At 44.8% G+C, this 15,711-nt stretch overlaps 1 protein-coding gene across 1 annotated transcript in view; it reads left to right on the forward strand.

Moving 5' to 3' along the window:
* Positions 1–15,711, forward strand: part of DNAH6 (dynein axonemal heavy chain 6) — a 2,460,712-nt gene that overhangs the window by 2,186,116 nt on the left and 258,885 nt on the right. The window contains exon 66 of the mRNA XM_086961829.1: positions 13,112–13,200. Within this exon, the coding sequence (XP_086817955.1) occupies positions 13,112–13,200 (89 nt within the window). The remainder of the gene's footprint in view (positions 1–13,111; positions 13,201–15,711) is intronic.

Here is a 15,711-nt window from a genome sequence, read left to right on the forward strand (position 1 = left end):
ACTAAAATATCCAGCGATAGCGGCGAAATGTGTGAATATCGCTGAGAATACAGCGATATTCACGCATTAGCGACGAAATGCTCTTAGCCATGTTATCCACCTCCCTTTGGATAACATGGCTAAGAACTGGTCTGAGCAGGCGTTAGTTTTTGGCGATAGCGGTAATATTTCCATTGCTACGCCTGCCTTGGTAATAGGCGATAGCGACGTTAGCGACTGCTTTCAGTTGCTAACAGGTTGGGTACGCCCACTTTGCATGTCATTAGCGATAAATATCGCTGACATGCAAAGCGGCCCCCAAACCGTCCGCTATCGCTAAAAAGACTTTGCATGTCATTAGCGATAAATATCGCTGACATGTAAAGCGGGCCCCAAACCGTCCGCTATCGCCAAAAAGCTGTCGCTAACATCAGTTAGCGACAGCTTGCTAATAGAGCGATAGAATTATCGCCGCTTAGCGGCTAAAAACGGCCGCTAAACCGGCGATAATTGCCTATCGCCCCCCTTGGTAATATGCCCCATGGTTTTGATGAAGGTCGATAAAGCTACATGTAGTCGAGAGAGTGGGAACGCAATGTTTGGCTTCCTTTCCATTGAAATGCAGAAGAGTTGGCTGGAAAGAGTTCTGTCGGAGTGGAGATGCTGTTAACTGAATGCGAAGCATCTTCGCATGCATGTTTTTGAATTTCATGGTCGGCTTGTGGGGAATCCAGTCCTTTAGATTTCACATTTGAATTATGAGATGCAAAAGTAATGGGCTTGTTAAAAAGGAACTGCATTTCATAGTTTAAATGTTTTAAAATGAACAGATCTGCATATACGTGGAGTTAAGTCATATTCTGGGCTAAAAGTCTTTCATGCATAGCTTGCCGTGTTCAGCAATGAAGCGTGAATTAGTAGAAGTTCCATGTGGGTCTCTATGGCATATACATAATTGCATAAAAGAACACAATCAAGGCCTTCTGCAATGCACATTCACACCGTCTCTGCAGTCCACGCATTAGGGCAATATAAAGTGCATTCGTGACGGCACAATTGATTTCTACAATCTCCTTCTACTCCTATCTTCGCTACGATGCGCTGCTTATCTCAGCGGTAACACTGGACTTAATACTTATACGCGACGTTTTTCAGAATTTGTCACTTTCGTGGCAGGATTTCAGTGGTGTTGGACCCACTTCACTGTATGCGCTTTCAGCATTCATTATTTTTCACAAATGGCAGATTGCATGCTCATCAACCATTTCATGTTTGTTTTGTGTGTGTTGAATGGGACATATAATCTTTTACAAATCCTGTAGTTTTTTGGGGGTTATTTGGTTTTTTTCTTTTAAACGTTTACCGGACTCCTTAGACAGCTCAAATGTACATTTCAAAATGTTACTTTAATTATTACCAGTTGTGTGTGGTTTACTTGCATCTTAAAGCAGCCTGTTCTGCCATGAACTGTTTAGAGATGCATAAACATGCAGAAAACAAAAAACCTAAGCTCTGTAGCGTGTTTTTGACAATATCCAAAAATAAAGTCTCCAGCGTAGGAGCTTATATACCCATGATGACAAATTCCGAACAACGGGTGGTTTGGCAATAGCAGTAAATATCCTTACTTTTTTCTCAAAAACGCCACTGGCTTTAAAAACAAGCATTTGCAATGCAATAGGTCTCGCATTACTGAAAGTTTGGGCTATTGGCATTGCTAATAGTAATGCAACGCCAATAGTCCAAACTTACAGTAATGCGAGACCATATTGCATTGCAAATGCTTGCTTGCAGTGGAGTTATTATTAAAGGAAAAAGTGCACTTTTTCCTGTGTTGTTTATGAAGTGAGTTTGTACACTAAATATGGAACAACTGTGTTTGCATTTGTTTTGTGCAGTAGGAGATGTAGCCTAATGGCCCGGTCTGCCGACATTAAAAGTGGAAAATTACTTTTGCCTCAAAATCTCAGAAGAGCACCCTTTGATTCTAGACAAGTCACAATGTTCGTGTGGTTTAAAAACACAGAAGTCAGTTGTACTGTAAAGCGCTGTAATGCCATTGTGTCCAGTTAGCTTTATAAAAAGGTGCCCAAAAATGACTGGAGCAGATAAAAGCACCGGTGCACATATTTGAAATGGGGACCCCAATGGCTTTTATGTGAATTGTATCATTAAAACCCTTAGCAGCTAGCAAGCTGGGGTCCTGGGTACATCACAGCGTGTGACTGTGCCTGGGGTCCTTTAGCTGATGGACAATAGTGCGCACTTCGAATCGGTCTCCAAACGCTATATGAAACACTGGAAATATCCGTTCCAATACAGTCCATACTACTGATATTGAGTTGAAGCCCCTGTTAATCATTTCATGTGACTTGGTTATGACTCTCTGGTAATAAGTGATATTTTAGGTGAGTGCTTGCTAGCATTAAAGTTTTATATTCACCTTAGCGACAATGCTTCTGCTCTGAATAAAACAAGCCTGTAGCTCAGTACTGCTAGATCCTAGTTCACAAGATAAAACAAGCTTTGTTAAAGTTAGAGCTATTGGCATTGCTCATGACATTATTTTTGTTTTTAAAACATATAAATAAATGGCATTGTCATTTACAATGCCAATGGCTTAATCTCTTGCAAATGCGAGACCTATTGCATTTGCACCCACACAGAGCCACACACACCCACACAGAGCAACTTGCACCCATCCACCCACACACACGCACCCATCCACCCACACACACACAGACAGCATATGGAAATTCCAGCAAAGTTAAGTACAAGACTAACTCTCACTAAAGCCATGACTCATTTTGAAAGTGTTTTTGTTTCTCTCTCCGAAGATTGGCTGTATTGTACTTGGAATGCATAGATCGATGCAAAACAGCACCATCTAGTGCTCACGGAGTAATTGTTCAGCAGTAAACTTCACAGACACATTCACTTATATACCCGTTTTCCTTCCAGGGACTTTGTAAGGCATTTGTAGCTCCCTGGTTTTGGAGTTTTTTTAATCTTACTAAGCCTGCTAAATGTGTGCAACTCTACCGGGCCTAAATTAGTACAGTTCGTCATTGTTCCGGGTTGGGGGTTTTCACCCTAGGCCCTGCCCTGTCATCCAGGTGTTTGGTAAACACTGGCTGCTGATAGGCCAGAGTTGTGTGACCACTGAACCTACTGCCTGGGCGTCCCAAGAAAGACAAAGAGACCACTTTCCATCAGAGGAAAGAAACAAATATTACCGTTCTCTGATGTGACAGGTTTTTGTTTATTGCAGCAAAACTCAATAGTCCCCTGCCTCTTGGCACTTTAATTGCCCGGGCAGGTGGCTCTCGGTGGGCAGGGGTGAGCCGGTTAAGACCCCCCTAGGTGGCGGGAGGTAGATGTCTTCCAACAAGTAGCAGCTTATTCTTTTGACATGGAGAGTGGGACAATTGCTGCAAAACAAAACCCCCTGAAACCAAGCAGAGACAGGTTAACGTGAGCCGTGCGCGTGATGGCGAGCCACACCCAGAGCCCCGGGGTGAGGTTCCCACATTCGCCAAGTTTGCATACCGCTCCAGGCCGACAGATCTACTTCAGTCCCCGTGCACTCCCGCCGCTGGCGGGGCACTAGGCCGCCCCACGTCCCTGGCATGTTAAGTGGCAGCCGTTGCGAGAAGCAGCCTGGATTCCCCAGGAGCTGGCACCGTGCCACTCTTTCCAGCACTGGCTGCAGGACCCACCCTGAGATGTGTCCTCCGCTCGGAACCGTACCAGGCGCGGGGAAGGCAGGGGAGGGACAAGGGAGGAGGGGTAGTCGCAAAGAACGCATGCCTATTCCCATGTCATCCTTCCCCCGATGCCTGGGTGTAATTAACGGAGTAATTAAAAACAGGAAGAGTTAATTGGTATTCATTTACAAGGCAGATGGTTTTAATTGAGGTAGGAAACAATTCACCTGTTTACGTAAACCATAGCGAGGAAAGACTTGGAATGCAGAAAAAAAGAGATTTATATTTTTGAAAATTAGTTGAAAGCGTCTGCCCTCGTAAAAAGTTGGCTTGCATATCGAGATGCCACATGGTAAACACATAACGCTGAATCAGAAAGGCTGGCAAGGTAGCGCAGGGGTTGAGCACCTGTTGCGGCGAACTGTGATCAGACTGAGGACTGACTCCACCGTTCATTCTATGGAGATGGATGATAAGAGAAGCGCATAGGTGACAAAAGCATGTTCTACATATAAACCCCAGCACATGGCTCGTTCCCCTGCGGGCGGTTTGTGATCCCAGGCAGGCCTGCCTTTCTGACAGGGCTGCAGCTGCGAAGCTTTCTAAGGAGGGGCGAGTCACCGCCCCCCCTCTGCGGCCTGCACACCTGCTCGCCCACATGTGTCTCCCGTCATAGGCCTGGGCCTGCAGTCACTCTTCCATGCTCACTTTCAAAAAGGCAGCATGTAGTCGCGCAAAGAAACATAAACTGCGCTCCACGCCCACCCCCCGGCGGCCCTCCTTGGACGCGTCCGGTGCTCTGAGCTGCTGCCTGGGAGCTCCCAAGTCACACGCGTGGGGGTGGCGGCTCTGTTTACATATGGCAGTTTCTGCCTGGATACAGGAGTTGGTCTCTCGGGGTCTGGTGGCGGCAACACAAAGTAAGACTGCCAGGCTCTAATTCGGGAAGAAAAATATTTATTTACCTATGCGAGGCCGCTGATGTTTCTCTTAGACGAAAGCGGCGAAAACAAGAAAAGCGAGGCAGAGTCTGCTCACACTGCCTGCACGCGCCAGTCAGCCCTCTGATTGGTTAATAAGGAACACCAATCAGAGAGCCGACTTGAGCGTGCAGGCAGCGTGATGAGGGGCGTGCTCTCTCCCGATGACGTCAGGGAGAGAAAGTAGAGAGAAAAAACGTCCCCGAATCGGGAAAAGACGGGGCTTAAAGGGAGTGATGCCCCACTCCTCCAATGGCTGGCCAGCATTTACGAGGCCAGCCAATGGAGAAGGGGGGCGGGTTCAAGCCCCCATTCTAAGAAACATTAAATCTTCGGACCAAACTGCGCAAGCGCAGCCTACGGTCCTCGACCTAAAAATACGTAATCCTTTGCATAATGGACTGCAGGAAGAAATGCAGAGCAGTGAGGGAGGGAGAAAGAGCGAGAAGAGGGAACTGGAACGGAACTAAAGAATGCATGTATGTATAGGAATGCATTTGTGAATTCCTTTTCTTAAAAGGATTCCTTTTCTTAAAATTTCAGTATACGTCCTTGAAGAAATGGAAACATTTGGGCTCACAGCCTCTTGAACAAGTTTAAACCTCTCTCAGAGAAATGATAAAATATACAAAAAGTGCAGATGGGAAATCGTTTGTTTTTAAACGAACGCTGGATCAAATGTTGAAATTAAAATATGTTTGGAAAGGTAACGGCGAGAGCAGCATTTGTTATGTTTGCGCGCCGCTGCTGAGGAGAACTGCATTAATGTCAGCCACTGATGGACTTCCAATGAAAAGCAAAACACGGCCAGGCAGAACTTCTGTTCCCAATCAATCAGCCGGAATCAGAAACCTCACTAGAGCCTTTGATCTCCGATCCACTTTTAGACACAGAATGGGGGACAGGCAGAGCCTGTAGGAAGGTGGATACCTGACCATGGTTTCCCCAGATTTTTTGCCTAGTGTTTAGCTGGTTTTCGACTTAGTTGGCCTGGGATCCTGCTAATCAGGGCCCCAGGCTATCTGCTCTCTCTGTAAAATGAACTCCATGTACTTTAGGTACATCTCCAATTGGATACTGGGTCACCTTATGAGCCCCTGTACAGTGTACTATAGGTACCCAGGGCATAGGTGCATCCAAGGCCTACCAGGGGCTGCAGCATATATTATGCCACCCCTGGCTGGCCACTCACATTGACACAACTATCTGATCACTCAGCTGGAGCAAGGTCGTGTAATCATCCCTTGCTTAGATATAGTATTCCTATATCTAACCTTATATCTAGACACATATAAACCTATAATTCACTCCTATGGCAGGCCTTAACAATCCTGGAGGCAGAGCACTTGGTTTTATGTGAGATGGTGCTCTAGCATGAGCTGAGCCTGTCTGCAGCTTTCGGAACCATGTCCTTATAGCTGTTCTAGGATATTGCCATACCATATACTCTTAAGTGCATTATGAACCTCGCGGTTAAATGCTAACTCTGGTTTGGCTTTATCAAAACATGTCGAGTAAGGTGTCATACATTTTGGAATACTACCCCCTCGCCAGTTCTGGCGACGGGGGTAGCATTCCACCCTTCTAGAGGGAGAAGACATGTTGTTCCTACTATTCCCGGTTAAAATTAACTAGAGCCTCAGCATCACAAAATGGATGCTGCTGCCACAGACACAAGTCTGACCTCCTGCTGCTGGGAGTCCTTCCAGCGAGGGAGGCTTGGACAATAGGTTTCCTGCCTTGGGAGGTGCCAGCACCACCCCAGACAGGATTTTGTGTATTGGGGCAGGGAGGGCTGAAAGAAATGAGACACTGCCTGGGACACAAGGTGTCCCATGCATAGGCCAGTTCAAACCGGTGCTGGGGCATTCCAGCCCCAGCTCTGGCGCGAAACTGGATGAAGGGAAAGTGGTGTAACTGCCCCCTTCCCTGGTCACACCCATAGCAGGTAATCCAGCCCCTAGATTTGGTATATAGGTAGGAGCTGAGTCCGAAGACTTTAGATTAATCCTGACTGAAACTCTGAAATGAAACTCTGGACCTTCAACGATTTACTTGAAAGAAGACGACTGAAGAATCTCCTTTGTGGTCAAGGAGTGACCACCCTGCACAAGCAGGCACCATCCAGCGATCAATGACTTGCTTTGTCGCCGCCTCCCGCCAGAGCCCGAGCACAGAGCCTGACAAGAACCGGACTTCCAGACATCCAACAGCCTGATCCATAGTCCCAGCAAAGCTGAGACCCATGTAGGCGACGAGAGACATGGGACCGGCCATCTTGAAAACTCTGCGACCTGCTAACTGTGCAGCCCCCGAGGCCTCCTCGAAGCTGTGCATTGGGGATTGAGAAGCCCTAGCCCCGAACAGCATCTGCACCAAAGATCAGCCCTGCACCCTCCACGAGATCTGCGTGGGGCCCTTTTGCATTTTCCTGCTCAATGCGTCTGCCCGGTCACTTGCCCGTTGGCTAGTGGCCATCTTGGCGACGATCCTTTGAATTTACACCACTGGTTTGGTTGCTCCAGACTGGCCCTTGCTTCCCTCAAAAGAAGCAGCCCCTCAGACCTTGCTGGTCTGAGTAAGAAGCCTACTTCGTATCCTGCATGGGTTGCCTTTGCAAAGGCTTGTTGACTCCAATCCTGAAGCCGACACCGCCAACAGCGAGAGCCTTTGTGGGACAGTCCGTGCCTGACTCCTGGTTGTCGTCGACGCCTCCTGGTCCACGTGGCTGCAGAGACAAGCTTCCCATCAGCACCTGATTGCTTCGCGACATCGCCTGGTTCCTTCCTGGTCACTGGCTAGTGACCCAGACTCTGTCCCCTCTGCTTTCACGTCCTCTTCATCTTCGATCCACCCTTGATCCACCCGGACACTCCTCTCCTGGTCGCCTGCAGCATCTTTTCTCCAGGCTCCATAAAATTCGACAAAGAAACCTGACACACTTTGATACCTATGCACCCGCTTCCTGTGGGTGAGGTAACGCAAGTACTTCGGTGCTCCTGTGGGTATCAACTATCCAACTGTCTAGGTTTCAAGTAACTTTCACCGAGTCCAGTCAGAAGTGCCCTAAAAGAACTAGTTTGTAACTTGTACGTTTCCATTCATTCTCTAAGGTAACTTGCGTGTGTGATTAGACACTGCACACGCCTCCCGTGGGTCTCCTGCTTCCTAACTCTTGGTAGCTCAGCGTAGCCCCAGCGGTTCCCTAGGTCCGAGGCCTATTCACTTTTCGTGTGGTGTTCCTTATACCACTATTTCAGTATATGGTTTAGCGTGCCCCTAGGGCCCTACTGTATTTTGCGCAACTTATTGTATTTTAATTAAATATCTTGTATTGTGCTTGTGCCTCTGACCTCATAAAGAGTTCAGAGGGTTTGTCTAGTAATAAATAACATATATATTTTATATATATCCTGTGTGGTGTCCTTTCATTTGGTATTAAAGGGGTTACATATGGTAAAACAGCTGGCTTCACATGCCCTCTTGAGTTTAGCCTAAGACTGCTTTGTCCATGCTACCACTAGGATAGCTGGTCTATAAGGTTGACTTTACAACCATCACCATAAGGGTTGTTTGGACTGGTGCAAGGTGCTCACTAGAATAGTGAACATCATATACGAGGCCAACTTCTCACAGAGCCCAGCCACCAGGACGAATGAAATAGCATGTACCTGACAATTCACTGCCACACAGAAGACTCACGCATTCCACTTTGAAAACAGACATGCCTTCCCGGAGGAAATAAAAGATGTTAGTCACCAGCAAAATGCTTCTATGTATTTGTTATAGCGCCTGGAAATAATTCTCTAGGGAGAAGTTAAACATTAAAAAAAGTAAACAAGCAGAAGTGGTGCAAGAGAAAATCAGTTGCCGATGCATATAGCTGTGTGTTCCTGCAAGAAGCTTCCTCGCAGCGGAAATTATTGATTACAAAGCAGATGAGTTCCGGTGGTCCGCAAAGGGAGGAAAGCAATTACCAATGCAATAAGCGGGAATGGGTCTGAAGGCACCCCTGACCGCAAATACATAAAGGCGCTTCGGCATGCTGTGGTGGGAGGCAGGAGGGGGGAGGGGTCTGAAAGAGTCGCTGCAACAATCGTATAAAAGAGTTCTCCTCAGCAACACATTAAACATACAAGCAGACGGAAACAGTAGTTAGGCACTGCTGCTTCCGAACTAAACGGAAGTCAGTATCACATCAACAGCCGCTCAAAAGCCAGATAACAACAGCTATGCCAATGTTACACTAATGGCAAGCTGCAACAGAAATTACCCCGCAGTGGGCGGAGTTTCACCCAACTTACTAATTACTTCATGCCTCGGAAAGGCAGTGCATGCACTGCCCTACGCGAGACCTAAAAAGAGAGGCTGATACATTACAGATGGTTAACCTCAAATGATGATAATATCTAATAAGAAGCATCTACCTTCATATATTAAAAATCACAAAGATACACACAATTATATCTGTAAAAACAATACACAATACATCCAAAGAGATCACACAAGAATTTGAACATAGAAAATCTTCTACTCCTATGGGGTTGTCATAGAGGGTAACTAACACCAAAAACCCTTGCCTACTATTGTAATCTATGAGATTCCATGAAACAATATACCTTACTACGAGCTTTAGCCTACAGTTTTAACAATCCAAAAATGCTGGCCTGTTGTGTTTGACGTATGCTTTTCACCATTAAAAATATAGCCCTACAAGCTTTCACACAGGCTTTTGCAATGATCAATATAGGCCTACAAGCTTTTACAATACCATTAGGTCTCTTTCTGGAGAAATAAAAACAACCTACATGCCAGTCCTAATGTTTATGAACAAAAGGCTAAGCAGATAGATTTGACCCTTGCCGGACCACAGGAAAAGAGAAAGGTATTTGTATAAGGTCATTTGCTCGAAAGAGCAAGTATGGAATTAGACAGAGACAACTTCTTGATGAGGGAGGAAATCAGAAACCCTCCACTGATCCCATGTTGTTTATCTGGTTGACTAGCAGTCAAAAAGACTTGTAATTACCTCTAAATTTCTCTTTAAATATAACAACGCCCCCAGTGCCACTTTGGTGTTTTCCCTTTACTCGCTGATTACCTACACTCTTCCTTGCCCATTCACTCATTACTTTCAGTGTGTTGGGCGTGAGCTATGCTGCCCACTCACACCTTACTTCTGCTTACAGACGTGCCTCACATGTAGTAGCTGTTAGAGAGGTATCAAGAACAGGGGGGCTCTCCCTTGACTACCAAGAGCCCAACAGCTTTCCACAGAAGCTCCCCAAAAGGGAATATTTGAGAAACTGCCCTGTACAGTTCGAGGGTTTCCAAAAAACGAACTTTCAATTGCCCACATTCAGAAAACATGCATGAGCAAGTACAGTTTCTTCACTCGGCCGGCTTGAAGATTTTGATTTTAGAAGTGGGTGATCTCAAAGCTGCACCCAGTGACGCCTTCAAAATGCTAGAACCTGGTCGTAGCTGCATGGAGCTTCTTTGTGTTTTCAGAGTTTTGCTGCAAGAACCTCTCCTATCCATCTGGGGAAATAGCCTGGGCTTAGGCAACTGGGCTTGCCACATCTATTTATGGGTTCTGGAGTAGGGTGCTACTCGCCGAAAAAGCACTTCAACGCCTCGTCAGGGGTAGCAAGCGCTATATAAATGCAATACAATCCAGTGTAGGCACTGCACATTAATATCAGTGTCACATTTCTAGAGAATATCTTCAACCCTCTAGTTTACTGCCTCCTCTTCATGGCAACAGCAGCTTCTTTGTAAGGGTTCTGGGCCTACCGTACTGTGTATTCTTGGTGCTCTCCTTGTCATCGAGCAGCTCCAGCTACATGGAAGTGACCCAAAGATCCCCAGCAGCCGACCACTCTGTGCCAAAGTCCCTGACAACACAGCCTCACAGACTCTTGTTCTTGGGTGCTAAGGAACAGAGGCATGAGTTTACTGTGCCCACTCTTTCATGTGTCAGGCCAACAGGGTCACCTCAGTGTCACAACTTGTCCTCTCCCCAATGGTCTAAAGAGGTGATTAGGGAGCTTGTGCAACTAGCCCTTGAGAGAGTCCAACATGGTTCGACAGACAGGTCAAGGGAGAGTGCAGCACCAGGTCTCCTGACGGGTTGACGGGTTAAACTGCAGAGCTTAGTCGTCTTACTTCTTCCAAGGCATCTTCTCAGATCATCCTACCTGCACAGATGGTCATAAAGAGAGACAGATTATTTTGTCTTTCGTGGAGTGCCCTCCCAATCTAAGGTTGACCATTTCCCATTCACCTTATATTTACCCTAACAGGGGTGAGCCCACTGATTATCCTACCCCTGCCCAGTATCCTGGGAAAGTTTCCAAATTGGAAATCTTTCCAACAAATGGTCGTTTCATCACTAATGTATTTTGCCCACCCCTCCAGTCCTTCCCATTCATTCTCAAGCTTCAGAGGGGTCTCCTGATCGACACTGGAGACATGAGCATGCCTTACCTTTATTGTTCATGATGGGAACACCCTCTAATGTCTAATCTAAATCACTGGTGACTACTGCCATCAGCCTCTCGTATTCATAACCCCCTACTTCTTCCTTCAGCTGGACATCTAACCTTCACTGGAATGTGCCTGTTGTTCTGGAAACTTTTGATGTGTAATGTGGGGAGCCCAGCAGTTAATTCTACTTAGCCAAGAAGATGAAGAGCAAATTTAATTGGGGGGGAAACTGAGAAAAGCAAACTTAATACCTTAATGTAAGAAAGAATCCAGCTAGTGTAAAATAGACCTTAGATCTAGACCGAGGAAAACGTACATAAGAAACTGCTTCTAGAGCTTTATAAGGGTAACATTCAGCAGTTATAGTTTAGCACATTTTAGGCATAACGTGCACACTCTGAAAAATAATACATATGATTAACTTTAGCCAAACAATAAGGTCTTAGCATTTTTCTGGGTCAGGCCACATACAATTTAGATTGAGTTTTATATTCTACCAAGCCTACCTCTGTGCAGATGACAGGCTGAGACAGACAACAATATTCTTGGCTCAGCCTAAAAGTTTTCAAGCATCTTTACAAGTGTTCTCAAAGTCCCTTACCGTAGCTGTCCGCAGGCAGCAGACCTTACACTAAACATGGGCACTGAAGGTTGCAGCTCCTAGCCAATTTTCCAGGGGAATCACATTCAGCAGCCTTACACAGCAGAAGTCAGTACCAGAGGTCCACAAATGAAAAATAAATGGTTTGCACGAATAGAACCCATATTGCTACAGCGGCCTACCATTTTAAATTGCTATTCCCATGTGCTCTTTTACTGGGAACTCATGGTGCGGAGGCATAAAAGCTGAAGAAGCCTGCCTGATCAGGGAAGTTGCTCATACTTTCCCAAATTAAGTATGTAATATAAAGGGGCTATAGCTCGTAAATCAATTAAGAGAACTATGTTATGAGCTTTTGAGCGATTGACCGGTAGCGCTTATTTTATCTGCCCAGGGTATTATTTTTGTCATTATTTTTACTTCACCTCCTGTTAATTTGACATTTGACATTTCTTTGATAAAGCTAAATTAAAACTGGTTTTAATGCTTTTTGAAATGATAATGGTACATGTAGTTCCCCCTTCGGTTAGATCAGACCCATAGACAAAGCTGCCACAAATAATGCAAGCTGTAGGTGGTTTGTGCAAACAGTTAGACCTTCTTATGCATGGGTCATATAACAAATCCGTGCAGTACTCTAAATAATGACTCCCAATCTCTACTCCGCCGTATCTAAGACTTCCTTTGTCTCTAGTGACAAGGTAAGCTCATGTTGAAGTGAATCTTTTACTTGCCATGTTAAGTGTCGTAAAATGCACATTGTATCCCTTGATGGTGGATCTGCTGTATTTTATTGGCATATTCGTTATTGCTCACCTATAAACTCCATGTATGACAGAGGATGCCAGCAGGTGCGAGTGCACTGGTCACTACCGCTGAAAGTCCCTCTCGCAGATGTGATGCTCCCACTAGGTGAGATCATGAAATAGATCACTTGGGCCCTGGCTGGTTCTTGGCTTTTTTTCTCATATAAAGACTGTTCAGAGGGAACAAACTATCCAGGAGGAACCACTTTAGGCTACGTTTATGTTTTTTCTAGTGAGGGAATACTGAAGCTATACTAGGCTCACCTTTACAATTTGCTGTGACTCCTACTGTGCGTGGTGCAGATTAATCATAACTGTGGCGTCCAGCTGGGTTACTAAGTTTAACCATTATGAATTTCAACAAAGCCATTAGCCCTACCTCCTACCTAGTACTCAGTAGATACAAGTAAATTGATTTAAAAAAAACAAACCGATTTATTGAAATTCAATCGTTGTTTTTCTAATTAAGAAATTGCTGTAAATGCTTGTGTACTGGCGAAAATGTTTTCTTATTGTTATGGACTTATTATTCATTTATTCTTTTTACAGACACTGCAATTGATGAAAACTTCAGACTGTTTTTAAGTTCTATGCCGAGTGATGCATTTCCTGTCACAGTGTTGCAGAATTCAGTTAAGGTACAGTGGCTATCTTAAGATGTGTAAGGTATGCAAGCCCACGAATGATGATTAAATAAGATTGAAAACAAAGTATGAAGTGGAAAATAGGATATAGCTAACTCCATAGTAACGTGTGTAACATTGTGGGCTATTTAAACCTCTGTGTTTACAGACGTCATAAGGCAAATAAAGTAATACCGAATTGCAAGTGACCACATTGTTCGAACCCTGTTGGTAATATGGATGTTTGATCCTTTTAGCAGCCGTGTCTTGCCTAATCATGCCATTACCCATTAGCATGATTGCATTTTCTGGCCTGGGCATTGCTAGTGAAGAATAGGAAGCTACCGTCTAGAGCTTGCTCATAAACAGCATTGAATACACCCTTGTTTCTGTTTAGACTCTCCGCGCCTCCATTCTTAGTCTTCTGTAGGTCCATTCACTCTGCTGTGCCCACCTCAACCATACATTACCATTGAACCTTCGGCCTGCTACTCATACAGGCTTCTGCCATATTACCAATCAGAAAATTAGGTAAAACTGGGAAGAGCCACATGATTACTTACCTTTTAGCATTATCAACCTCCTGATTTCAACGACCACAGCTCAGTGCTCTATGCTAGTAGCTGTCAGTTGCCACATAAGTCAAGAATTAGCTTTGGGCAGCAAACGATGGAGGAAAGATATACACATTTTTTTTCTTTTGCAATATGGCTTGCTAAGTAACAGTTTGTGATTTGGTAGTGTTGCCTAGTGATAATAGTACAAAAACATCAATGCCTTTCAATGTGTATAGTTTTTATTCTCCGATAATTTACTATAGCTATGAGGTTTTGACACAGTGCAACAGTGCCACAGTTCAGTGGGCAGAGAAAGGATTATTCCTGTCCGCGCCCAAGATCCAGGAATTCATTGCTGAAATGATTCTCTGCCATTGAGATTCGATGGCAGGTGGAATTTCACCAGCAGATCCCCCCACAGCACCCAACAAAAGACAAACTACCACACCCTGTGCCATTAAAATAATTTACCACTGTCACTTAACCATTCATCAGGATGTAAGCACTGATTAAACATTAAGGTAGTAAAACATTTCCCTAACATATGTGAGGTCCGTAGAAGAGTAGAATAGATATGAGGTAGCATTTGCAAACAACATTGCCTTTGTCCATCGATGCCCACCAGAAACCACAAAAAGTAAAGTCTCTAGCCTGATTTACATGTTGAAGATAGTCTATCAAATTTGTTACACCTTAATGCACTCCCATATTTTCCAAAATATTAATTAATGCTGTCATTAGTATACTGTCTAGAGGCTTTTCTACAAAAATTCTCTAGTTGTGGTGGCTTGACTTAAAGAACTACTTTTAGATCATTTTCAATCATTGACAACAGTTCAAACCAATGTCTGCCTGGATTTTAGCCTAAAGAAACCAAACTGCCATTCAAATCTTAATTTTTAAGTCTTGCTTCTGGACCGCTTTAGCTGTCTATTATTGAAAGACTTATTCGTTCCACTACCAATACTTAAAGTGTGCTTTGGAACCGCCCATTGCTTATTATTGGTTGGCTGTCTTTTCAATCTCATTTCCTTGCAGCTTACTCAATGCCTTTCAAACCTGTTCTTATGTTAGGCCCTTCTCTGGAATAGAGGGGCTAATTTACAAGCCCCTTGCGCAGCTTGTACGTCACTTTTTCCCATATTAAAAGTGGTGGCGCAAGGCGCTTGGAAAAAGCCCCAGTTAACTGACCATTCTTTTGATTGAATGACTTGCATCTTTGCACTGCTTACATTCCCAGAACCATTTTTTTCTTTTTTGTCAGCACACCATGCTTGTGTTTTTTTGCTGTCTGTGTCCTGCTTACCCCTTAACATACCTGCCCCAGCTCTCTGTGCTGCACCCCCACTCATCAGCTCGTCCATGGCTTCTCCCACCCTTTTCCATTCTGATTTTTATTCTCACCCTGAATTTCTCTGCCTGTCTTTGCTTACCCCCTCTACTCATCAGTTACTCCCATTACCTTCTTCGATCTTTTTATTTCATTTTTAGGTCTCGCATAGGGCAGCGCATGCGCTGCCTCTATGAGGCATGAAGTAATTTGTATATTTGGAGAAACTCCTGCCTCTTCCCATTCGTTTAACGTTATCATAGCTTTTCTTATCGGGCTTATTATTGGCTGTAAAGGCGATGCTTCACTTCCGTTTATTACGGAACCAGCACCGCCTAACTACAGTTTACGTCCGCTCTTCGAGTAATATGTGTCAGAGGGGAACTTTCTTAACTATCCACAGACGGAGAAGCTAAGGCTCGGGAAAATCACTCTGTCTCTTCCTTACTGCCCAAAGCAAATGTCCTCTTCTTTTCTGTACTGACAGCTGCCCCCTCTCTTCCAATTATTCCCTCTCTTTCTGTCTTGCTCCTCACTTACTGAACACCGTGACTTGAAGAAACGGTTCACAACCTCTCTTTACTTCTTTCATTTAGTTGCTTCCCTGTGAAATGGATCCAAAAAAGAAAAACACTCTTG

Source organism: Lissotriton vulgaris, chromosome 3_1 (genome assembly GCF_964263255.1).
Source record: "Lissotriton vulgaris chromosome 3_1, aLisVul1.2, whole genome shotgun sequence".
In the NCBI taxonomy this organism is placed as follows: domain Eukaryota; kingdom Metazoa; phylum Chordata; class Amphibia; order Caudata; family Salamandridae; genus Lissotriton; species Lissotriton vulgaris.